We start from the raw sequence: 26,253 nt of genomic DNA on the forward strand, positions 1-26,253 counted from the left end.
TTCAATGCTGCCACGCGATTGTTTCATTTGTACCTCTCAAAAGGTATGGCTGCCCCTGTTCCCGCGGGACCACCGTAAGCCCCACTCGTTCCTGTCCCGGCGCATCATGCTCCCCTTCCACATCAACATCTACCCCCTGGCTGTGCTGTTTGAAGATGCCCTGGTGCTGGGGGCATCTAATGAGACCGTGCTCTACGACGGCCTGCAGGTACTGTAGTTAGGAGTTTTATAGTAGTATTATATTGTAGTTATTACAGTAATAGTATTATCTGGTGTTGGGGGTTGGCAAATAGAACCTGGTCTCCGACGGCCTGCGGGGGGGGGGGGTCTGATAACAAATCCTAGATACCATCTCTTGACGTTTGACCAAGGCTCTTAACGCCAACGAACTGCTCTTGCGCTCTACAACTTTACAAATCACTGTCTCTGTGCGAATAACGTAATCGTCTTCTTCTGCAGGGTCCCAGCGAGGGCCGGGAGCCTCTTGAGGTGACGTTCCCTTACTGCACGGTGGAGAGGACCTCCCAGATCTACCTCCACCACATCCTGCGCCAGCTACTCGTGCGTAACCTGGGAGAGCAGGCCCTGCTCCTGGCCCAGTCCTGTGCGGCGCTCCCCTACTTCCCCCACGTCATGGAGCTCATGGTCCACGTGGTGCTGGAGGAGGAGGCCACCTCCCGGGAGCCCATCCCCGACCCTCTGCTACCCACCGTGGCCAAGTTCATCACCGAGTTCCCCCTGTTCCTCCAGGTGAGGAGGAGGAGGAGGGGGAGAGCGATGTGGATGGAGGAGTGGTAGAGCATTGTCGTTCTCGGCTGAGGCAACTCTTTTGCATTTTCGACTGAATTAATTCATTTATTCATTCATGCTTTCTTCGTCCAGACCATCGTGCACTGCGCCAGGAAGACGGAGTACGCCCTGTGGAACTACCTGTTTGCTGCCGTGGGCAACCCCAAGGATCTGTTTGAGGAATGTCTAATGGCTCAGGACCTGGACACAGCAGCATCCTATCTCATCATACTGCAGGTATCTACATATACTACCCTATCTCATGGCACTGTAAGATTCCTATCCTATATCCCAGAGGCACATTATTTAGAAATGTGACTGGTATTAAGGTATGGAGCTCGGGTGAGGGTTGGAGCTCCGGTTAGGATTGGAGCCACTGTACGGTGAGCGTTGGAGCAGGGGTGAGGGCAATGTTTAGGGGTGGAGTTGTGTCGTAAGTGTTTTGTATGGATAATGTAACTAACTGTGGCGTCTAGAACATGGAGGTTCCGGCGGTGAGCAGGCAGCACGCTACCCTGCTCTTCAACACGGCTCTGGAGCAGGGCAAGTGGGACCTCTGTCGTCACATGATCCGATTCCTCAAGGCCATTGGCTCTGGGGAGATGGAGACCCCGCCTCCAACACCAACCACTCAGGTATCGGAGAGAACTATTTCAAGCTCGCTGCTTCTACTCTGTCTTCTACCGCTGTCTCTTCTCGCGCTCTACATCTTTAAATCATCTCTAAGCGGCTAGACTAATCTATGGGGATGATATTAGGGACGGTCTAAAAATACTGTATAAAGAGGCTACGGCCTCACATCCACCTCTCTCTATTTAAGCAATAATGCCCGACGGGGGGGGGGGGTTGTGGTATATGGCCAGTATACCACGGCTAAGGGCTGTTCTTAGGCACTACGCAATGCGGCTAAGGCCTGGATACAGCGCTTAGCTGTGGTTTATGGGCCATGTACCACAAACCCCTGAGGTGCCTTATTGCTATTATGAACTGGTTACCAACGTAATTAGAACAGTACATTTTATTTTTTTAAATATATATATATATAATGTCCATATGGTATATGATCTGGTCGAGCATTCAGGGCTCGAACCACCCGGTTTATAATGAAATATAAATAGGATATAAACTGGCTATACTGTTGTTTCAGGGGCTTACTGGATGAGTTGTCCTGCCTGATTGTGAGCACATTGTTTCGAACAGTAGATTGGAGTTTTAAATGCTTTTCCCATATAAGTGACCGGTTGACGTGTCCTCTCAACAGGAACCCAGTTCGACGGGAGGCTTCGAGTTCTTCAGGAACCGCAGCATCAGTCTGTCCCAGTCAGCTGACGGCATCGCTGCTGGGAAGTTTAACCTACAGAAGACCTTTAGCATGCCCTCCGGGCCCTCCACGAAAGGGTACGGATACTATTATTCTAGTAATGTATTCAATTGAACAGATTTTATTCAAAGAGACTTAAAGTACAGTGAGCGTATGCGTGATCCTTGCAGGAATCGAACACGCGGCCGTGGCGTTTGCTAGCCCTTCTCTTCTATCTACTGAGCCGGACAGGCCCACTACTGCTGGGCTCCAGTTCTCAAGTTCAAATGAACAATGATGATGATAACATAACATCGTCGTACTTATATAAAGAATTACTGGGCTATTATCTGTTTTGCTTAATTAATTGGATGGAATTGAGACCAGCCCTCGTGGCATTTGCGCTATTCGTGGGCCCTTTTCCCCATCGTACCTGTAATAGCTCTTCCATCTCTTCCACATGTCCTCTCTCTCTCTCTCTCTCTCTCGCTCTCTCTCTCTCGTGCTCTTTCTCTCTCTCTCCGTCTCTCTCCGTCTCTCTCTCTCTCTCTCTCTCTCTCTCTCTCTCTCTCTCTCTCTCTCTCTCTCTCTCTCTCTCTCTCTCTCTCTCTCTCTGTCTCTGTCTGTCTCTCTGTCTCTGTCTGTCTCTCTCTGTCTCTCTGTCTGTCTCTGTCTCTGTCTCTCTCTGTCTCTCTCTCTGTCTCTCTGTCTCTCTCTGCTCTCTCTCTCTTTAGGTCTGAGCGATGGAGTAAGGACAGTGACTGTGCTGAGAACATGTACATAGACATGATGTTATGGCGTCACGCCCGGCACCTGCTGGAGCAGGTCCGCCTCAAAGACCTAGGCTGTTTCTCCGCCCAGCTGGGCTTCGAGCTGATTGGCTGGCTGTGCCGCGAGCGCACCCGGGTAGCGCGGCTCGATGACTTTGTCATGGCGCTGAAGTGTCTCCACAAGGACTTCCTCTGGCCGTTTCCTGTCATCCCAGCGTGCTCGACCAGCTCGCCCTTCAAGGACGGACACCGCAAGACGGGTGAGGGTGCGGGGTGTGACTGTGGCTGCATCTGCCCTCAGCTGTGGTTCTCGGTCTCCCCACTCAACTTCCCCTATCCCATTTCTTTGTAAGTGTGTTCAGTGTGCCAACCTTGATGAGTTGGTATGACGAAGTGCCTGCATGTGTGTTTCTCTCTCCCTCCAGTGCTGAGCCAGCGGCTGCTAAAGTCCCAGTCAGCAGACAGCCTGTTGAACAGTGACATGGACACAGCGCCCCCGCAGGCCTCGGCACGCAACAGCAATCACACCTGGCTGGACGGTCTCGGGGCGCTGGGGCCGCCGGAGCCTAAAGAGATGAACACATCCTCTTCCCACGGGGGGCCACAGACACAGGAGGCCTTCCTCTCTCCACTCACTAACAAAAGTTGGTGGCCCTCCTCTACTTCAACATTCACTTGTCATCTCTCACCCCCTCTCTCTCGCTCTCTACATCTGCCTCTCGCTTTCTCTCTTACCAGGCTCTCTCATTTTCTGTCTTCTTATCCCTTATACCACTTCTTCTAAATTCTCTCCGGTCATCTCTTCCCTCCCCTCCCTTATTCCCCAGCGGAGGAGTGCAGTATCGGTTCGGCCACAGACCTGACAGAGACCAGCAGCATGGTGGATGGAGACTGGACCATGGTGGATGAGAACTTTTCCACTCTGAGTCTGACCCAGTCTGAGCTGGAACACATCTCCATGGAGCTGGCTAACAAGGGACCACACAAGTCTCAGGTCCAGCTACGGTAAGACTGTTATCCTCTCCAGTCCTCTCTGTTAGGTGCTACAAAATACTCCTTCACCCCACCTACCATCCCCACCTAGCTAGATTTATGGCTGTGGTGACCTATGCTGCTTGTTGGTTTCATATGTGGGTTTGTGTATATCTTGTGTGATTTTGTTACCCTTTTGTTTGTGTGTCCTTGGGTATGTTTCCCAGACACAGATTATAAGCCTATCCTTGGACTAAAATGTTCTGAACGGAGAGTCTCCATTGCACGTGCTTCCTAGTGTAGGACTAGGTGTAATCTGTCTGGTAAACCAGGCCCTTCTGTACCATTCCGGATCTCTTTCTGTCCTCAGCTACCTGCTGCATGTGTTCATGGAGGCGGGCTGTCTGGAGTGGTGTGTTGTGATTGGTCTGATCCTGAGAGAGGCCACGGTCATCAAGCAGGTGGTCAACTTCCTGGACAGCCCAGAGGTTCCTCCTGAGACCGTCCAAAGTATCCGCTCCGGCCTGCTGGGAGTCGATGCGTGGGCCTCCACAGACTGGTTAGTTTATCTCTCTTTCTTTACTTTCTATCTCTGTCTCTCTCGCTCTCTCTCACTAAGCTAGGAGAACTGTTGCTGCACGTGTGTGCCCATGTCTATGACAAAAAAATTAAATGAATGCTTGAAATGGCTATGAATATTCTTCTGAATACTGGCTCCCTCGCTCTCCTCTCCTCCTCCCTGTAGCCTGGGCTATAAACCCTTCCTGAACCTGATCCGGCCCCAGCTGCAGAAGCTAATAGAGACTGCTGTGGAGCAGGTCCAGCCTGAAGCCTTCCAGTCAGGGGCTTCCAACCCCAACTCCAAGCAGACTGAGCCCCAGCCCGGATGCCCCAGGGCGGAGGACAGTAGAGGGCCTGCTCCCTTGGGCCTGGCCCTGCCCTCGGAGCCCTCTGGAGGGTTAGTGACAGAGGACGGAGGAGCTCCAGAGGAGCAGGAGGAGCAGGCGGCCGACGAGGGGGCGTATGACTGCACCCTGTCCTGACGTGCCCTGTCCTGACCTGGGTCGTGTTCATTAGCCACCAAAACGGGAGAAAATGGGCTGAAACAGGGAGGGACTACATAAAATGTTTTTGCTACGGTGTGTGTGCCCTAATGACTACAGCCCTGTCCTAACCTCTGACCTTGCTGGGCAGGTGAAGGGGTGTGGTGCGGGTGTGTGATGGGACACAGGATGAGAAAGAAGAGGAGGAAGGGATCCTCAAAGACTGAATACTCTGCATTGTGGGTCTAGAACCAGTTTTGTTGGCTGATGTGGACCCAGATATGTTACATCGACCATGTGTGTGTGTGTGTGTGTGTGTGTGTGTGTGTGTGTGTGTGTGTGTGTGTGTGTGAGAGTTTATGCTTGTTTATGTGAGGCTTTTGTGTGTTACCATACTTTGGGTGTGAAACACAAGGAAGCTCTCTCTTTGTTTCTCTCCTGTCCGCATACTCATCCATCCCTGTGCTGGAAGAGGGTCTGAGTGAGTGGAGTAGGTTGAGTGTCAGTATTATGGACTTGAGTCACTGCAAACAGAGCTTGCCAGGACACAGCCAATTCATAGCACCCAAACAAAAACACCTAAGATATCCATACTGTACGACAGGTGGTTCAAACCTCTACGTTTATTCTACTTCCCACGTAATTCCTTTTTAAAGAATTAGATCACAGACCAAGTTTTTTTTTGCAGAGTACGAGTTTGGGCTCGTCGGGGTTTATTCTGGAATGAAGTGTTCGAGTACAAAGCAGGCAGTTTGTTGCAATTTAGCTTTTGACCAAAATGTGCTTTTCAGATCAGAGAATTGCTCGCTGTCTGTGTTGTGGTCTCGGCTAGGCTTTAGTGGCCGTCTAGGTATAAATGTATACCGCTCGGCTGGCTTTTCTGTGTGATGTGAGCGAATTCCCAGTCAGATCTCCGTGGCGACTTGTTAGGGAGAGCACCAGGAAGAGAAAGCATCCGTGATGTTCTCCCGAGAGACCTGTCAAACAAACCTTTCATTGGCAGCCATTCCACAGAACTGAACAGTTAAACCTTTCGATTTTTTTCACGTTTTTTTGTACAAACGTCTATTGTACTTTTTCGTGGAGTAAGTTCAAGTATAACTTTTGGTACTTCTGGCAAGAAACCGCCCCTGAAACCCACGAACGGTGTTGCCGGGACATTTTACGAGAGTCGTGTGTTGTGCAAAGGGGAGGGGTCTCGTCTTTTCATACCTCACGGTGTACAGTGGATTATACACATGTTTTATGATACCTTTGTCAATAATGTGGAGGGAGGTGTTCGTCAACATCCATAGCATTCATTTAGGAAATGATGTCCCCTTATTTCGATGCTAGACTGTGGCGTGAGAATGCTCTTGGTCAAGAGCGAAGACGTGTCTATGTGTGTGTGTGTGTGTGTGTGATGACCTGGATTGGTCATGTATGTTGAGGAGGGCCTGATCAGCCCTCAACCGTGGGTGGGGGGGGGGGGGGGTGGTAGCCCCAAGGTTAGAGCGTTTGGGCCAGTAAGCGAAAGGTTGCTGGTTTGAATACCGGAAACCGACAAGGTGATAAAAACTCTGTTGCTGTGCCCTTGAGTAAGGCACTTAACCCTAATAGCTCCTGTTGCACTATAGGATTGTGACCCCAGTCCCTGCGGGACACTCCAGGGGAGTTCGGATATGCCAACAACAACTAAAAAACATTTCCATTTCAAACGTGTGTAACAGAACAAATATAAGCAGCCCTCAAATGAATTCAAACAAACCATGACTGTCTCCTGAAAGGAGAATCTTTAACCATATCTGAGGACAAACCACATTTTATTATGATGATCATGACCTGCATCTTCACACATGTACTTGGCTCGAGAATTGAAACATTAGTGCTCAATGAATTGGCTTCGGCCCTGTGGAGGATCCAATGGGAAGCAAAACCATAGGAGAAACAAAGCTATGTTCATTCACCTTATATTGATATGCCAGAGTTCACTTTTATTCGCCCCTTTGTAAAGACAAAAAAAAAAAAAATTGTGTTTAACTTAACGTCATATATCGTTATCGTTTTTAAGGTAGGATTGTGTTTTATCTCCTATCAGTGATCTTTTGTCTTTCCTTAGGAATTGCTGTGGAGTTGAAGAGGTCCTGGGCTCTTTAATGAATACAGAATAACGTCCCATAGTTTCTATACGGACCTAGGTCTATAATGTCTTGGTCGTTATCACCGTGGTAACATACCAAAACCTTGATCACAAGCGGCGATACTGATAACAGTGACTTTTTAGGAGAATCTCCAACTCCGAAGCGGCTGTGTGTGTACGATGTAACGGCAAAGACCAAGTGGTGTTGCATCTGTTAATGATTTTGTTTTGTTGACTAAAGTACAGTATCCTCACATGGAATCGAGCTTTTATGAGGTAGAGTGTTATTCTTATTTATTGGTTGTGTTGTTATTACTATTCTAAATAGTCATTTTTTTTTTAATTCTTCAAATAGTTTTTATTTTGGCTATATCAAAGCAGCTAATGGAGAGCTATTTAGTTGCTTTTGCCTCGACATACTGTAGTCATCTGAGTCTTTAGACCCATATCCCACCGCCTGACATGAAAAGAGCTCCTAAAAACTGGGCCTCAGTTCGTTACGTGTCTCTGAGTAGGAGGTACAGTTTTGCTTTTCAGATCATTAATGTATACGATTACGTGGACACGGGGGATCCGAGTTGAATCTGGTGTGTTTGTCCGGGGCTACAACAAAGATGTGTGCTGTGTGGGGGTACTTGAGGAGTTGAGGAACACTGCTAATCAAATATTATTTGTCACATGCGCGGAATACAACGGGTGTGGACCTTAGTGAAATGCTGACTTACAAGCCCGTAACCAACAATGCAGTTTTGAGAAATAAAGTAACAAATAATTAAAGAGCAGCAGTAAAATAACAATAGCGAGGCTGGTATGGAGTCAATGAGTGTGTGTGGGCACCAATAGTCTGGGTAGCCATTTGATTAGATGTTCAGGAGTCTTATGACTTGGTGGTAGAAGCTGTTTAGAAGCCTCTTGGACCTATACTTGGCGCTCCGGTACTTTCCGTGCAGTAGGAGAGAAAACAGTCTATGACTAGGGTGGCTGGAGTCTTTGACAATTTTTAGGGCCTTCCTCTGACACCGCCTGGTATTGCCTCCTGGATGGCAAGAAGCTTGGCCCCAGTGATGTATTGGGCCGTACACATTACCCTCTGTAGTGCCTTGCAGTCGGTGGCCGAGCAGTTTCCATACCAGGCAGTGATGCAACCCGTCAGGATGCTCTCGATGGTGCAGCTGTAAAACCTTTTGAGGACCCATGCCAAATATTTCCAGTCCCCTGAGGGGGAATAGGTTTTGTCATGCCCTCTTCACAACTGTCTTGGTGTGCTTGTTAATTTGTTGGTGACGTGGACGCTCTCAACCTGCTCCACTAAAGCCCTGTCGATGAGAATGAAGGCGTGCTCGGTCCTCCTTTTCCTGTAGTCCACATTCATCTCCTTTGTCTTGACCACTCTGACGGAGAAGTTGTTGCCCTTGCACCACACGGTCAGGTCTCTGACCTCCTCCCTATTGGCTGTCTCGTCATTGTCTGATCTCGGCTCAGATCCCCCTTGTCCATGTAATCTTATACATTATGATCTGAGAAGCCAAATGGATCCTAAGCACTTCTACTCTGAGACGCTTTATGAATAGGGGCCCAGGGATACTCAAGGACTGGAATTGGGACAACACTGCCCTAGACAACTGCTGGTGCTCTGAACACACCGGTTCTGGATAACTTACTGTGCATGTAGGCTGTGTTCCTCTATTATATTAGGTCCCTACAACTACAGAAAGTACAGCAATGGTGTCCACTTACTTACAGTAAGTACATCCGTATTAAATCGTGCAATTCTGAAATGTTACTTTGTTTCAGCTTTATCCTGGTTTTTAAAACAGTTTTATTTGAATCCTTTTATTTTCTGTTCTCAGCCTTTTATTTGCGTTCTCTGCTCCTCCTTCTTTCTGTCACTCATACAGACCAAAATATTTGTATTTTAATCATTATTTTTGCTGCAGCTTACTGTGTTTGTAGTGTACATGGTTGTTTGCAGTTTTTCTGTTTGGCCTCTATTCTGATTGTCATTTATTGTTCTGCTGCATGAAGAAAATCCCTTTGTACAGTCACGACGACTGTACACAGCATTGATGTGCTTAGCTATATCCCATCTCTGCTTTCAGTACGGTATAGTATATGCAGTCGGTGGCTCACTTTGCTGCCTGCTCTCAAACTGTGAAGTTTACCGAACACGCGTACAGTACTTGGCTAACCAAAGACAAAATGTTCAGAGGCTTTCGGTCGGCGTGTGCAGGTCGTTGAGAAGATGAGTGCTTGTGTAAAGGTGCAAAGATGTACAATGAATCTTCCCCCCACACACCCTCCCTCTGTGATGAGAAAGATAACCAACCATTGACGCTCAAACCAATTTTTCAGTTAGTTCTTTTTCTACATCATATAGAAATGGATATTATGATTATACACGTCATGTTTCTGTCTGATCTGAGGATGAGAAGCCTATTGTTTTGCGTGTCTTGTCTTTGCTGCTGGGAAAAGCACAGTCATACATGACACAGCGGTACTGTGTTCAAACAAAGGACGTTATAAGAACATCTCTGGTTCATACACACACTATATAGGTGATCAAAGACACACTGAGTGGAAGAGGACTCTTTTTACTTCATATTGTACTTTAAAGTATTGCCTATCTATGACACATTACCTGGGTCATGCAGACAGTTGGACATCTTCAATGCAGTGTACAGTATATAGTGTTTCTTGTACAATTAGCCTTTTCTACTAATTTTTTGTTTTCTATTTTATTTTTTTCCTGTACATAAAAGAACAATAAATTATTTTTAAAAACAAAAAAATGACTTATTTTTTTCCCAATCGCAATTGATATTTTCAAGACGACGACTACCACAATAACGGTTAAATCATGTATTAAGCACTTTATTGCTCTACACGGTGGTATCTTCATTTGAACACATGTACATTTCAAGCTTCCTTTTTTTGCATGGAGGAAAAAAGTGGTTCTGTTTCACTTACACACCATTCCCATAACAGGATTAACATGGTTGATATCATTTTTCATGCTGTAATAACTGATTTAACGGTATGGTTAGGGGGTAACTCCAGTTGATGAATATCTAAAAATGTCATACAAAACTTCACTTTATTCAGTGGCTCTGAAATACTCTGCAACTAAGTAAAATGTGTAACTAAAAAAAGGGATAAGGGAGTTAAATTTGAACAAAACATGGCAAGATAGGTCCCCAGAAAACTCATTCAGCAAAGACAATCAATGAATAAACATGGACTTCAGATGTTGCCATGTCAATTTCAGATCCCATTTTTCGAACTCAAATTTAAGTTAAATGATATCAGCGATATGAATTACTAAATGTTTCATTTAAAAAAAATTCAAGGACATTTAAGTGAAATTCGAGGCCCATATCAATGGATTCAATTAATATTTCCACCAAATACTGACCCAGATTAAATTAGCGCATTGGAATTAACCATGTTTAATGGGCTATGACTATTTGTAGCCCTTTGCTAGCTCCTTTTGAATAATGTTTATCATAGTTTGTTTGAACTTGACATGTGCTTTGGTGAACATGGAAACGAGTGCACTATCAAGACACTAGTGATTGCGTTTTGTTAGCAATGCACCATATAAAGAATGAACAATTGTGATCGGATTGAATCCCCCCCGCCTTAGTGCTGGAATCGATCCCTATCGAGGAAGATCTGTTCGAACTCACGTTTGTGGTGACTACATTCACGGTAAGGGCTGCAAATGTCGGCTCAATGAGACATTTTCTTTAAATAGTGGGGTTTTTTTTTTTCTCACTTTTTTCCCCCCCATCATATTTTACATGAACATTTTAGTCATTTAGCAGACACACTTATCCAGAGCGATTTACAGTGCATTCATCTTAAATTATCTAGGTGGGACAACCACATCACAGGCATAGTAAATACACATTTCCTTAGAGTAGCTATCAGCAAATTCTGAGCTGGGGAGGGGGGGGGGTCAAGTGCAAGTGTTGGTTCAGGATTATTATTGGGGTTCGAGGTGAGGAGGGGGATTATTTGAGGTACTTTTTGAAGAGGTAGGGTTTCCGGTGCTTTCGGAAGATGGGCAGCGACTCTGCTGTCCTAGCTTCAGTGGAAGCTGGTTCCACCATTGGGGTGCCAGGACAGAGAAGAGCTTGGACTGGGCTGAGTGGGAGCCAAGAGACCAGAGGTGGCAGAGCATAGGGTTTGAGCACAGCCTGAAGGCAGCGAGGGACAGTTCCTCTTGCTGCTCCGTAGACCAGCACCATAATCTTGTAGTGGATGTGAACGCCGACTGGAAGGCCGTGGATTGTGTGGAGGAGCTGGGTGACTTTTTTTGTTTTATCTAACCTTTTATTTAACTAGGTAAGTCAGTTAAGAACAAATTCTTATTTACAATGATGGCTCGAGAGAACTTGCAAACACAGATCCAACCTAACAAAACTGAGTCACATGTTTCTTGAAAGTTTACCATAGTCTGAACTGCCCACTCTATCTCAGCTACTTTCACCCTGATCTAGGTATGTGTAAAGTTCAATTTAACTTCCCTATATTGTGCACAGTTCGCCGTCCTCCCTCTCCTACGAGCTATCCCCTGTAACAATATACCTAGTCTCTGGGAATGATACCCATCTATCACCACGACCTTAATCTATAAGCCCCCACAGATCTCCACTGCAGTCATGTTCCATCCCACTTAACAGCCCCATGTAAACATTCCTTCTCAAACACAGGCCTCATGTGTACCTCGCCTCCTGCTACAGATACATTTGCACATATATTCCATCTAACACATAACACACTTGTCACTACTCCCAATGCACTTCTACAGTTATAAACATACTGAAACATTCTCAAATCAATTAGTCAATATACATCAGTCCCTCCTCTGGGACAATGATCACTCTTATGTTCCACAAAACCTAAAAACATATTGACTTGAAAAGGAAAGAGAAAAAAAAGTACATGTTTAATAACTAACTATTTCATATTCTCAGAACCCAAAATTAGTAACGTGTGTCTTCAGTTTAGCATCATCTCTGAGAAATAACAGTGTGTCTGATACACACGAGTTTGGTAGCAAGTTCTCAAAGTACGAACAAATCCACTGTCCTTTTAACCAAATTCATGCAAAAACTCACACCAAACTTGAATGAACATTTCATTGCATTGATTTTGATCTAATCAACTCTATTTAAATGATAGGAGTGCAAGCCTTGTGCCCTCTGAATGATCCAGTTTCCCTGTAAAAAAAACATTCATAGCACTTGCAGTACAATAACATATAAACAATCCAAACATGACAATTTAATTCACACAAACATTCATTCAACCCATTAAAACTTTTATATATATATATATATATATAAAAAATCCAAATAAACTGTTTGAAGGTAACAGAATACACCCTAGGGAAATGTAAAATAAGTGAAATGTAACTTTGAGCTTGGCCCTGGAAAGGTCCGAACCAGACATCTAAGGCACTGTAGCCTTTCCTGAAAATATAGATAGTGATGCTATAGACTGATGCTTTTGACCTCATGCTTGTTGACAGAGCTGGCAGGAGGTAGAATAGATACAAAACAGTTAGGTAGAGAGAGTAAAAAAAACAACGCCCTTAATTACCTCTATCCCCACAAAAAAAAAGGAAGAACTCCGTTGGACCATGCCCTTGTCAGTAAGTTAGTCCTACCTGTTACAATATACTGTATAAAAAAAGGTTGCTTGGCTTAAGTGGCTCTCCTGTTAGCAACTAGCCTATTGACAAAGTGATGAATATGCCAGTGAACTGGGGACATGCATGTCCGTGTGTCTGTCTGCATGTGTCTGCCTGTTTCAGTGTATTGGAGTGGAGGGGAAGCAGGCCCAACAACGGGCCCATTATCTTAGTATCTGTACATGTGATAGGTGGAGACCCAGGAAGAGGGGAACGCCCACTTGGGGAACCTCTGTAGCATGTCGTCGAGCTGAACAGTCCTCTGGTCCTCTCCAAAGTAGTAGTGAGATGAGATGGCTACTGAGATCATCCCCTCTGGGCCCTCCTCGCTGGGAGGCTGGAGAGGGGAAATACAGAAACATCAAAACACACAATCATTAATGGACAATAAATAAACACACATATAAATGTACACTGCACAAATTTGTGTGCTTTTGAAAATACAGTACTAGTCAAAAGTTTGGACACCTACTCATTCCAGGGTTTTTCTATATTTGTACTATTTTCTACATTGTAGAATAATAGTGAATACATCAATACTATGAAATAACACATATGGAAGGAATCATGCAGTAACCAAACAAAGTGTTAAACAATTCAAACTATATTTTACATTTTTCTTCAAAGTAGCCACCCTTTGCCTTTGACAGCTTCGCGCATTCTCCCAACCAGCTTCATGAGGCAGTCACCTGGAATGAATTTCAATTAACAGGTGTGCCTTGTTAATTTGTGGAATTTCTTAACTTCTTAATGTGTTTGAGCCAATCAGTGATCGGGCCTACCACTGTTGTTTCGTCAGCAAACTTAATGACGGTGTTGGAGTCGTGGGTGAACAGGGAGTATAGGAGGGGACTAAGTACACACCCCTGAGGGGCCCCAGTGTTGAGGATCAGCGTGGCAGACGTGTTGTTCCCTACCCTTACCACCTGGGGGGCGGCCCGTCAGGAAGTCCAGGAGCAATGGACATTAGACAGGTGGAAATCTGTCCTTTGGTCTGAGGAGTCCAAATTTGAGATTTTTGGCTCCAACTGCCGTGTCTTTGTGAGACGCAGAGTAGGTGAACGGATTATCTCCGCATGTGTGGTTCCCACTGTGAAGCATGGAGGAGGAGGTGGTGTGGGCTGCTTTGCTGGTGACACTGTTGTGAATTATTTAGAATTCAAGGCATACTTAACCAGCATGGCTACCACAGGATTCTGCAGCGATACGCCATCCCATCTGGTTTGCACTTAGTGGGACTATCATCTGTGTAAGGGCTATTCGACCAAGAAGGAGAGTGATTGGAGTGCTGCATCAGTTGATCTGGCATCCACAATCACCTGACCTCAACCCAATTGAGATGGTTTGGGATGAGTTGGATCTCAGAGTGAACGAGTGAAGGAAAAGCAGCCAACAAGTGTTCAGCATATGTGGGAACTCCATCAAGACTGTTGGAAAAGCATTCCAGTTGAGAGAATTCACAAAGCTGTCATCAAGGCAAAGGGTGGCTACTTTGAAGAATCTCAAATATAAAATATATTGTTTAACAATTTTTTGGTTACCATTCCATATTTGTTATTTCATAGTTGTGATGTCTTCACTATTATTCTACAAAGTAGAACATTGTAATAAAAAAAAAATTATAATAATAAACTTGAATGAGTAGGTGTATCAACTTTTGACTGGTACTGTACATTGCTTTTTTCGCACAATGTATGAAATTAAGCGCTAACCCAGCAGGCACAACTGGTCCAAATTATGTAATTTACAATCAGATAACACCCAATTTTGACTGTCACCAGCTTTGCCTGCTTGGAACCTTAAATCCCTAATATTCAATACCTGTATTTCGAACCAGAAGTTCCAGGGTGGGGCATCCAGGCCATGGGTGTAGAATATGAAATACTCTCTAGCCAGGTATAACTGGGGGGTGCCGTCCCCAAACCACCAGCTAGACAGAGAGGCTCCTCGGTGGGGCATGAGGTAGAGGGACATGTGGCTGGGACCTGGAGGACACACATACATACATACATACATACATACATACATACATACATGTAACAAACTATGGGTTCTAGTCACACGATGGTAGTGCCATTTTTACAAAATATTTGGAAAGAGCTGAGAGGGGTATTGGATCTTACAGAAGGTAGGAGGAGAGGATGTAGATACACGGTGCAGAGGATTAGAGGATGAAAGGGACATCTCACCTTTGACTTCAAAAGTCAACCTAACTGTTCCCCATTTTGTCTCCTCTTTAGAAAGGAGCTGAAACTCCACAGGAGACTTGGGAAAGACCTCAGGGGCTGGGAGGTACCAGTTATTCCTGAAAACAAGAAACGTTTTGGTTTTTTCAGACCTTTTTTTTTGCTGAACCAGACAAAACTTGCCAGGAAGTGTTCAAAAATAAATATATGGTATATGCATGATATAGTAACATTTTAAAAACAGTTTCTTTCTTTTTAAGTATACAGTGCCAGTCAAAGTTTGGACACACCGACTAGAATAATAGTGAAGACATCTAAACTATGAAATAACACATATGGAGTCATGCAGTAACCAAAAAAGTGTTCAACAAATCTAAATATAGATTGAGATTCTTCAAAGTAGCCACCCTTTGCCTTGATGACAGTTCGTACACTCTTGGCATTCTCTCAACTAGCTTGATGAGGTAGTCACATGGAATGCAATTTAATTAACTGGTGTGCCTTGTTAAAAATTAATTTGTGGAATTTCTTTCCTTCTTAATGCATTTGAGCCAATCAGTTGTGTTGTGACATGGTAGGGGTGGTATACAGAAGATATCCCTATTTGGTAAAGGACCAAGTCCATATTATGGCAATAACAGCTCAAATAATATTGGGGCGGCAGGGTAGCCTAGTGGTTAGAGCGTTGGACTAGTAACCGAAAGGTTGCAAGTTCAAACCCCCGAGCTGACAAGGTACAAATCTGTTGTTCTTAACTGACTTGCCTGGTTAAATAAAGGTTAAAAAAAATAAAATAAAATAAAAATAAGCAAAGAGAAATGACAGTCCATCATTACTTTAAGACATGAAGGTCATTCAATCTGGAAAAGTTCAAGGACTTTGAAAGTTTCTTCAAATGCAGTTGCAAAAACCATGAAGCGCAGGTGAAGTGCAGGTGAAGCTGGTTGAGAGAATGCCAAGAGTGTACAAAGTTGTCATTAACACAAAGGGTGGCTACTTTGAAGAATCTAAAAATATATTTCGATATGTTTAACAATTGTTTGGTCACATGGTTCCATGTGTGTTATTTCATAGTTTTGATGTCTTCACTATTATTCTACAATGCAGAAAATAGTTTAAAACATAAAGACAAAACCCTTGAATTTGTAGGCCGTCATTGTAAATAAGAATTTGTTCTAAACTGACTTGCCTAGTTAAATATAGGTTCAATAAAAAAAATGAGTAGGTGTGTCCAAACTGTTGACTGATACTGTGCGTTCTACGAGGTTTAGGTTTATTTGAACATCTTGATACATATGCAGAAACATACATGCAATGTCGTAAAACAAGTCAAAGAAAGATATGATCCACCTAACTACATGGACAGAGCACCATCAAGTCATAAGACATAAACAGAATCCATCACGGGCAACATAATGTTAAACAACAGAGCAGAGTAGTCACGGAGATACAACACATCAAATGTATTGTAATTATAATAACGTTCCACTTAATTCTGTGGGTGTGACTTACTTATCAGATCTGAACCAGGGGAAGCCACAGAAAGGCCTGTCCTCCTGACAATTGGTCTTGATGGTATCATTGATCTCTGGTATGATAGACGTGATGTGCTGCATGCCAGTGTAGTCACAGCTGTTGATCCACAGACCTGAGTCTCTACTCTCCACCTGGCCGTCCAGACCGTGGAAGATACGAGTGGTGTGCTTTTGGGGGGGGGTCCCCGCATCAGATAATAAAAGTTTATTCAATGTGTCAATGTGTTTGTATCTGTTTCTAACTAAATAAACCATTAATGAATTTCATTACAATAATAGATTTGTTATTAACTGACTTGCCTGGATAAATAAAAGGTTAAATAAAAAGCTGTCGTGTGTGTGTGTGTGTGTGTGTGTGTGTGTGTGTGTGTGTGTGTGTGTGTGTGTGTGTGTGTGTAAGCAGAAAGATCCTCAGATGGTCTCACCTGGATGGAGACCCGTTTGGGGCGTGGGCCGGACGGGTCTGCTGTGTAGGGAAAGAACATACCGCAGGATACAAGCAACAGAAACACAGTAAACACTGTTCCCAGACCTGCCAACAGCCACTTAGTAGACCTGGCCAGGTAGATAAAGTGGAGCTGGAAGAGAGAAGAAAACAGACAGAAAAGGAGAACGAGAGAGGCTTAAAAACACAGTGGTTTTACCTGTCATCACATTTTTGCTCCTAAGAGACACTTGAAACAAGACAGTTGAGTTTCTAATGTTTCGCTAAAGAGGTACAGTAACTGTACTGACAAAGAAGGAGGAGAAGACGAGTGTGGTGAAGGTGACGATGGTGGCCAGGACCACATCAGGAGGGCATGTGTTGATCCTCCCCAGGGTGGGCGTGAAGATCTCAAACACCAACCAGATCAGGGACATGAAGTGGACATAGGGCAAAGCCAGACCCAGCTGGTAGAGCACAGAGTACTTCACCGAAGCACCTAGAGATATAGACAGGAGAGATACATTTACATGAACTAACCCTAACCCAGCTGGTAGAGCACAGAGTTATCCACAGCTACACCTGGACCAAAGCAGGACAGGAGGGACATATTAACAGCCAGAATAATAACAATTCCTGCCTTTCCAGTTTAAAAAAACAACAATGGTTAGACACATCAATGCATCAGTGTTGTTGCTGAGCTGAAATGAACTGAAAAAGACTTTCTAATTAAACATCACACGTAATAATAACAACAATGGGACCAATGAACAGTATCCAGTAGAGTTGGGTTGATATATGATTAAAATAGAATATCGTGATATTTGACATTGACGATATATCGTGAAGTGGAAGAAAGACTATGGTCTATTTGAACTTCACAAATAAAACGGCCTTTTTTTTTTATCAGTTAGGCTATATCGATGTGTTGAAAATGAAGTCCAAATGAATTAACTCAGGCCTCATTTTTTGGCCACACAAAGATTCTTTAATGAGGATGTGACTATAATATTGGTAATCAGTACAACATCAAACAAAAAAAGGATTTGGTCAAACGATTATATTGGACATCGAGATATTTGGAGTAGCATACCATAGAAGAGGTCACCGCAAAATATCACCCAACCCTAGTATCAACACTAACCCGTATCCATTTATTCTCCATGAAAAGGAACTTCCTCATGGGAGAGAAATTTGAGGAAAAGTTAGAAATCTGTAACACAGACCCAGGTACAGTGTGGCACAATGTTTTGACCACTCTAGTCTCTTTACCTCGGAGTTTGAACTCCTTGGCCAGGAGCAGCTTGGTGGCCAGAGGGAAGGCCACCATGAGCATGGGGACGTAGGCAGAGCAAAGGCCGTGAGCTGTGAAGTAAACCAGCGCGCCACACCACAGCAACAGGCTCACATCAAAGTAGAGCTCCCCCACCTCCAGGCGACGCACACCCTGCAGGAGGAACAGACAGACACACGGAGTGAGAGGGGTCAGCAAGGGCATGGAAGAAACCTGGGTGACATTTACAGCAGGAGAAAACCCATAGAGAGGCAGGTCACTAAAGGGCAAACACATTATTACCACTTAACTCTGCTCTCTCTCTCTCTCTCTCTCTCTCTCTCTCTCTCTCTCTCTCTCTCTCTTTCCTCTCTCTCTCTCTCTCTTCTCTCTCTCTCTCTCTCTCTTCCCTCTCTCTCTCTGTTCTCTCTCTCTCTCTCTCTCTCTCCCTCTCTCGCTCTCTTTCCCTCTGTTCTCTCTCTCTTTCCCCCTGCTCGCTCTCTCTTTCCCCCTGCTCGCGCTCTCTTTCCCCCTGCCTGCGCTCTTGTTCCCCCTGCTCGCTCTCTCTTTCCCCCTGCTCGCTCTCGTTTCCCCCTGCTTGCGCTCTTGTTCCCCCTGCTTGCGCTCTCTTTCCCCCTGCTCGCTCTCGTTTCCCCCTGCTCGTGTTCTCTTTCCCCTGCTCGCACTCTCTTTCCCCCTGCTCGCACTCTCAAATCAAATCAAATCAAATTTATTTATATAGCCCTTCGTACATCAGCTGATATCTCAAAGTGCTGTACAGAAACCCAGCCTAAAACCCCAAACAGCAAACAATGCAGGTGTAAAAGCACGGTGGCTAGGAAAAACTCCCCTAGAAAGGCCAAAACCTAGGAAGAAACCTAGAGAGGAACCGGGCTATGTGGGGTGGCCAGTCCTCTTCTGGCTGTGCCGGGTAGAGATTATAACAGAACATGACCAAGATGTTCAAATGTTCATAAATGACCAGCATGTCGAATAATAATAAGGCAGAACAGTTGAAACTGGAGCAGCAGCACAGTCAGGTGGACTGGGGACAGCAAGGAGCCTTCATGTCAGGTAGTCCTGGGGCACGGTCCTAGGGCTCAGGTCAGTTGAAACTGGAGCAGGAGCATGGCCAGGTGGACTGGGGACAGCAAGGAGTCCTCATGTCAGGTAGTCCTGGGACATGGTCCTAGGGCTCAGGTCCTCCGAGAGAGAGAAAGAAAGAGAGAAGGAGAGAATTAGAGAACGCACACTTAGATTCACACAGGACACCGAATAGGACAGGAGAAGTACTCCAGATATAACAAACTGACCCTAGCCCCCCGACACATAAACTACTGCAGCATAAATACTGGAGGCTGAGACAGGAGGGGTCCCACTGTGGCCCCATCCGAGGACACCCCCGGACAGGGCCAAACAGGAAGGATATAACCCCACCCACTTTGCCAAAGCACATCCCCCACACCACTAGAGGGATATCTTCAACCACCAACTTACCATCCTGAGACAAGGCCGAGTATAGCCCACAAAGATCTCCGCCACGGTACAACCCTTTCCCAGCCAGGCCGACCACAACAGTGAATCAACCCACCCAGGTGACGCACCCCCCCAGGGACGGCACGAGAGAGCCCCAGCAAGCCAGTGACTCAGCCCCCGTAACAGGGTTAGAGGCAGAGAATCCCAGTGGAAAGAGGGGAACCGGCCAGACAGAGACAGCAAGGGCGGTTCGTTGCTCCCCTTCCGTTCACCTTCCCCTCCTGGGCCAGACTACACTCAATCATATGACCCACTGAAGAGATGAGTCTTCAGTAAAGACTTAAAGGTTGAGACCGAGTTTGCGTCTCTGACATGGGTAGGCAGACCGTTCCATAAAAATGGAGCTCTATAGGAGAAAGCCCTGCCTCCAGCTGTTTGCTTAGAAATTCTAGGGACAATTAGGAGGCCTGCGTCTTGTGACCGTAGCGTACGTGTAGGTATTACGGCAGGACCAAATCAGAGAGGTAGGTAGGAGCAAGCCCATGTAATGCTTTGTAGGTTAGCAGTAAAACCTTGAAATCAGCCCTTGCTTTGACAGGAAGCCAGTGTAGAGAGGCTAGCACTGGAGTAATATGATCAAATTTTTTGGTTCTAGTCAGGATTCTAGCAGCCGTATTTAGCACTAACTGAAGTTTATTTAGTGCTTTATCCCCCGGAAAATAGAGCATTGCAGTAGTCTAACCTAGAAGTGACAAAAGCATGGATTAATTTTTCTGCATCATTTTTGGACAGAAAGTTTCTGATTTTTGCAATGTTACGTAGATGGAAAAAAGCTGTCCTCGAAATGGTCTTGATATGTTCTTCAAAAGAGAGATCAGGGTCCAGAGTAACGCCGAGGTCCTTCACAGTTTTATTTGAGACGACTGTACAACCATTAAGATTAATTGTCAGATTCAACAGAAGATCTCTTTGTTTCTTGGGACCTAGAACAAGCATCTCTGTTTTGTCCGAGTTTAATAGTAGAAAGTTTGCAGCCATCCACTTCCTTATGTCTGAAACACATGCTTCTAGCGAGGGCAATTTTGGGGCTTCACCATGTTTCATTGAAATGTACAGCTGTGTGTCATCCGCATAGCAGTGAAAGTTTACATTATGTTTTCGAATAACATCCCCAAGAGGTAAAATATATAGTGAAAACAATAGTGGTCCTAAAACAGAACCTTGAGGAACACCGAAATGTACAGTTGATTTGTCAGAGGACAAACCATTCACAGAGACAAACTGATATCTTTCCGACAGATAAGATCTAAACCAGGCCAGAACTTGTCTCTTTCCCCCTGCTCGCACTCTCTTTCCCCCTGCTCGCGCTCTCTTTCCCCCTGCTCGCTCTCGTTTCCCCCTGCTTGCGCTCTTGTTCCCCCTGCTTGCGCTCTCTTTCCCCCTGCTCGCTCTCGTTTTTTTCCCCTGCTCGCGTTCTCTTTCCCCCTGCTCGCGCTCTTGTTTTCCCCTGCTCGTGTTCTCTTTCCCCCTGCTCGCTCTCTTGTTTTCCCCTGCTCGTGTTCTCTTTCCCCCTGCTCGCGCTCTTGTTTTCCCCTGCCTGCGCTCTTGTTCCCCCTGCTCACGCTCTTTCCCCCTGCTCGCTCTCGTTTCCCCCTGCTTGCGCTCTTGTTCCCCCTGCTTGCGCTCTCTTTCCCCCTGCTCGCTCTCGTTTCCCCCTGCTCGTGTTCTCTTTCCCCCTGCTCGCACTCTCTTTCCCCCTGCTCGCACTCTCTTTCCCCCTGCTCGCGCTCTCTTTCCCCCTGCTCGCTCTCGTTTCCCCCTGCTTGCGCTCTTGTTCCCCCTGCTTGCGCTCTCTTTCCCCCTGCTCGCTCTCGTTTCCCCCTGCTCACGCTCTCTTTCCCCCTGTTCGCGCTCTCTTTCCCCCTGCTCGCGCTCTCTTTCCCCCTGCTCGCGTTCTTGTTCCCCCTGCTCGCTCTCTTGTTTTCCCCTGCTCGCGTTCTCTTTCCCCCTGCTCGCGCTCTCTTTCCCCCTGTTCGCGCTCTCTTTCCCCCTGCTCGCGCTCTCTTTCCCCCTGCTCGCACTCTCTTTCCCCCTGCTCGCGCTCTCTTTCCCCCTGTTCGCGCTCTCTTTCCCCCTGCTCGCGCTCTCTTTCCCCCTGCTCGCGCTCTCTTTCCCCCTGCTCGCGCTCTCTTTCCCCTGTTCGCGCTCTCTTTCCCCCTGTTCGCGCTCTCTTTCCCCCTGCTCGCGCTCTCTTGTTCCCCCTGCTTGCGCTCTTGTTCCCCCTGCTCGCTCTCTTGTTTTCCCCTGCTCGTGTTCTCTTTCCCCCTGCTCGCGCTCTTGTTTTCCCCTGCTCGCTCTCTTGTTTTCCCCTGCTCGTGTTCTCTTTCCCCCTGCTCGCTCTCTTGTTTTCCCCTGCTCGCACTCTCTTTCCCCCTGCTCGCACTCTCTTTCCCCCTGCTCGCACTCTCTTTCCCCCTGCTCGCGCTCTCTTTCCCCCTGCTCGCACTCTCTTTCCCCCTGTTCGCGCTCTCTTTCCCCCTGTTCGCGCTCTCTTGTTCCCCCTGCTTGCGCTCTTGTTCCCCCTGCTCGCTCTCTTGTTTTCCCCTGCTCGTGTTCTCTTTCCCCCTGCTCGCTCTCTTGTTTTCCCCTGCTCGCACTCTCTTTCCCCCTGCTCGCACTCTCTTTCCCCCTGCTCGCGCTCTCTTTCCCCCTGCTCGCACTCTCTTTCCCCCTGTTCGCGCTCTCTTTCCCCCTGTTCGCGCTCTCTTGTTCCCCCTGCTTGCGCTCTTGTTCCCCCTGCTCGCTCTCTTGTTTTCCCCTGCTCGTGTTCTCTTTCCCCCTGCTCGCGCTCTCTTTCCCCCTGTTTGCGCTCTCTTTCCCCCTGTTTACACTCTCTCCCAGCTCCACTTATAGATGTTTGAGCTGAGCACCAACAGAGGCCTAATTCACAGGCTGTTCAGAGTTCAAAACCACTTCATTATTACTAGCCACTGTGCATGTCTGCACACTCTAAATATCCTCCTGAGAATACCTTTCTCACACACATACACACACACCAATACCTTCCTGAGAATACCTTTCTCACACACACACACACACACACACACACACACACACACACACACACACACACACACACACACACACACACACACACACACACACACACACACACACACACACACACACACACACACACGCACACACACACACCTCACCCCATAGAGGTTCTTGGAAAGTGTGTGGAAGAGGACCATCATCCCAGTGGCAGCAGAACCGTACATAAACATGCAGGTGTAGAAGTGGTTGTACCTAAAGAGAGTACAATGGAAAATACAATATTTATGCAAAATTGACTTGACGTCTTGTCTTGTCTATGTAATGTCAATATTCAACATTATTTAAAATAAATTATAGAATTGTCCTCCAAAGTGGGTGGTAGGGACGAGCCAATATATCCATACAGAACAAACATTGATTTGATAAGTTTACTTCCATGTATACTTTCTTGTTATACTCAATATTATATCTCAATGTTTTGAAACAAAAACAGAATAAACTATAAAAGGTACATTTCCTGAAGAGAATGTGTGTTTCAAGTGGTACTACCAGAACATGGATCGTCCCATCAGTGACACCACAAAGGCTACAAAGATCACGGTCAGCAGAGTGACCAACCAGCTGAGGATGACCGCCACCGTGGCACACGCCAACTCCTTCACGTAACAACCTCCTGGTAGAGAGACAGGGGATATACAGACGTCATCAGCTTTAACCTACCTCAGAAGAAAATATCTAGCCTGTAAATGGAGTCTAGCCTCCATAGGAGTTGGCTATTCCGCACTAGACCAACCTGCTCTGCACGGACTCTTAGACCACATTAACATTCTTCACAAACATACAACACCCATTAGAGGGCAGAGTGTCATGTGCTTCGTGCCGCTGAACCTGGAACACGTCGGTGTGGGTTCGAATCAGCACCATTGACCTTCTGCCTCGCACTCCTCCAACCTCTCCTTTCCACGGGTCCTATCCATTTAATAAAAACACAAACAATTGAACTAATAAAATTAAATATGCTCTTGAGAACCCTTACCCATATTGCTGGGATGGAAGCACTTCTTAAACAGGTAGAGGAAGGTTGCTATGGCAGTCATGTAGTTGATGATGGTGCCAACATGGGCCGGGTACGCCACCACCACCATGCCAAGCAGGTCAAAGAACACCATGTTGCCATGGGCATACTCGGACGAGTCTGCCAGCTCCTCAGACATGACCAGGTGCTTCAGTACTGCCAGGATGTTGTCACCTGGGGATACGATGAGGTAACACATCTAACACATTTGATTTATTTGTGTGAGGGCAAGCAGTTTAATAAATTAACAATGGATCAGAGGGTTTTGTCTGTTCAAATCCCATCTGGATTATACTGCCCATGTGCCCTTTAGAAGGCAACAGCCCGAATGGCTGTAGGGATTCACTGGTATAATTAGTCGGGCAATTGCTTTCAATAAAAGCATTTGCTAAGCAAACACAATGCAATATATCAATCATTAAGCAAACAGCAACACAACGCAATATATCAATCATTAAGCAAACAGCAACACAACACAATATATCAATCATTAAGCAAACTTAAACAAATAGGCCAACAATACAAAGGCAGAGATGCACTATATATACACAAAAGAATGTGGACACCCCTTCAAATGAGTGGATTTGGCTATTTCAGCCATACCCGTTGCTGACAGGTGTCTAAAATCAAGCACACAGCCATGCAATGTCCATAGACAAACATTGGCAGCAGCACAGTCATTGGATGCTACCTTTCCAACAAGTCAGTTCGTCAAATTGCTTTCCTGCTAGAGCTGCCCAAGTCAACTGTAAGTGCTGTTATTGTGAAGTGGAAACGTCTAGGAGCAACAGTGGCCCAGCCGTGAAGTGGTAGGCCACACAAGCTCACAGAACGGGCCCACCGATTGCTGAAGTGCGTAAAAATCATCTGTCCTTGGTTGCAACACTCACTACCGAGTTCTAAACTGCCTCGGGAAGCAATGTCAGCACAATAATTGTTGAGATGAGCTTCATGAAATGGGTTCCCATGGCTGAGCAGTCGCACACAAGCCTAAGATCACCAAACGCAATGCAAAACTTCAGCTGGAGTGGTGTAAAGCTTGGACTCTGGAGCAGAGTAGCCTAGTGGTTAGAGTGTTGGACTAGTAACCAGAAGGTTGCAAGTTCAAACCCCTGAGCTGACAAGGTACAAATCTGTCGTTCTGCCCCTGAACAGGCCGTCATTGAAAATAAGAATTTGTTCTTAACTGACTTGCCTGGTTAAATAAAGGTAAATAAAGGTAAAATAAGTAAAATAAATAAATAAAAGTGGAAACACATTCTCTGGAGTGATGAATCGCACTTCACCATCTGGCAGTCTGACGGACGAATCTGGGTTTGGCAGATGCCAGGAGAACGCTACTTGCCCGAATGCATAGTGTCAAGACTGTCCTGTGAGGACAATAATTCTAACATAAAAATGTGGGGAACGGTCAGTAAAGAGCTATGGAAAACAAATGTAATATTGCTTTTCATTTTGTGATGACATTAAAAACTGTATGGATGAAATACTGTAACTTGGAAAGTATATCCCCTTTGTCAAGTTTCCATCCAATATGTTGCGCATATAATATGAAAAATTAAAGTATTTTGTTAAGATATGCATGTGATTTTAGGAGGTATAAGAGTATCTCACAAATTACTGCACCTGTTACATAGCCCATCTATAATTTAGCCCAAACAACAACCTCTTCCCCTACTGTATTTATTTAGTTATTTTGCTCCTTTGTACCCCATTAGTTCTATTTCTACTTCGCACATTCTTCCACTGCAAATCTACCATTCCAGTGTTTTACTTGCTATATTGTATTTACTTCGCCACCATGGCCTTTTTTTTGCCTTTATTTACCTCCTTTATCTCACCTCATTTGCTCACATCGTATATAGACTTATTTTTCTACTGTATTATTGACTGTATGTTTGTTTTACTCCATGTGTAACTCTGTGTTGTTGTATGTGTCAAACTGCTTTGCTTTATCTTGGCCAGGTCGCAATTGTAAATGAGAACTTGTTCTCAACTTTTTTATTTTATTTTTATTTCACCTTTATTTAACCAGGTAGGCTAGTTGAGAACAAGTTCTCATTTGCAACTGCGACCTGGCCAAGATAAAGCATAGCAGTGTGAGCAGACAACACAGAGTTACACATGGAGTAAACAATTAACAAGTCAATAACACAGTAGGGAAAAAAAGGGGGAGTCTATATACATTGTGTTCAAAAGGCATGAGGTAGGCGAATAATTACAATTTTGCAGATTAACACTGGAGTGATAAATTATCAGATGGTCATGTACAGGTAGAGATATTGGTGTGCAAAAGAGCAGAAAAGTAAATAAATAAAAACAGTATGGGGATGAGGTAGGTAAAAATGGGTGGGCTATTTGCTGCTCAGATAGCAGATGTTTGAAGTTGGTGAGGGAGATAAAAATCTCCAACTTCAGCGATTTTTGCAATTCGTTCCAGTCACAGGCAGCAGAGAACTGACTTGCGTACCTGGTTAAATAAAGATAAATAAAAATAAAATCTATCTGCTATAAACTGTGCATAAGTAAGTAG

The 26,253-nt window shown here is 45.4% G+C and overlaps 1 protein-coding gene and 1 pseudogene across 2 annotated transcripts in view; one reads left to right on the top strand and one right to left on the bottom strand.

The window, feature by feature from the left end:
- LOC118387927 (guanine nucleotide exchange factor subunit RIC1) overlaps positions 1–9,782 on the top strand; it is a 64,015-nt gene extending 54,233 nt beyond the window's left edge. For both annotated transcript variants that reach the window (XM_035776769.2, XM_035776771.2), the window contains exons 18-27: positions 44–208; positions 460–750; positions 883–1,026; positions 1,266–1,424; positions 2,051–2,187; positions 2,824–3,119; positions 3,285–3,503; positions 3,687–3,864; positions 4,202–4,390; positions 4,577–9,782. In XM_035776769.2, the coding sequence (XP_035632662.1) occupies positions 44–208; positions 460–750; positions 883–1,026; positions 1,266–1,424; positions 2,051–2,187; positions 2,824–3,119; positions 3,285–3,503; positions 3,687–3,864; positions 4,202–4,390; positions 4,577–4,874 (2,076 nt within the window). In that variant the 3' untranslated portion in view covers positions 4,875–9,782. The remainder of the gene's footprint in view (positions 1–43; positions 209–459; positions 751–882; positions 1,027–1,265; positions 1,425–2,050; positions 2,188–2,823; positions 3,120–3,284; positions 3,504–3,686; positions 3,865–4,201; positions 4,391–4,576) is intronic.
- A 2,139-nt stretch (positions 9,783–11,921) lies between these two features.
- Positions 11,922–26,253, bottom strand: part of LOC118387929 (endoplasmic reticulum metallopeptidase 1-like) — a 38,307-nt pseudogene continuing 23,975 nt past the window's right edge.

This window comes from Oncorhynchus keta, chromosome 9, assembly GCF_023373465.1.
Source record: "Oncorhynchus keta strain PuntledgeMale-10-30-2019 chromosome 9, Oket_V2, whole genome shotgun sequence".
NCBI classification, from domain to species: Eukaryota; Metazoa; Chordata; class Actinopteri; order Salmoniformes; family Salmonidae; genus Oncorhynchus; species Oncorhynchus keta.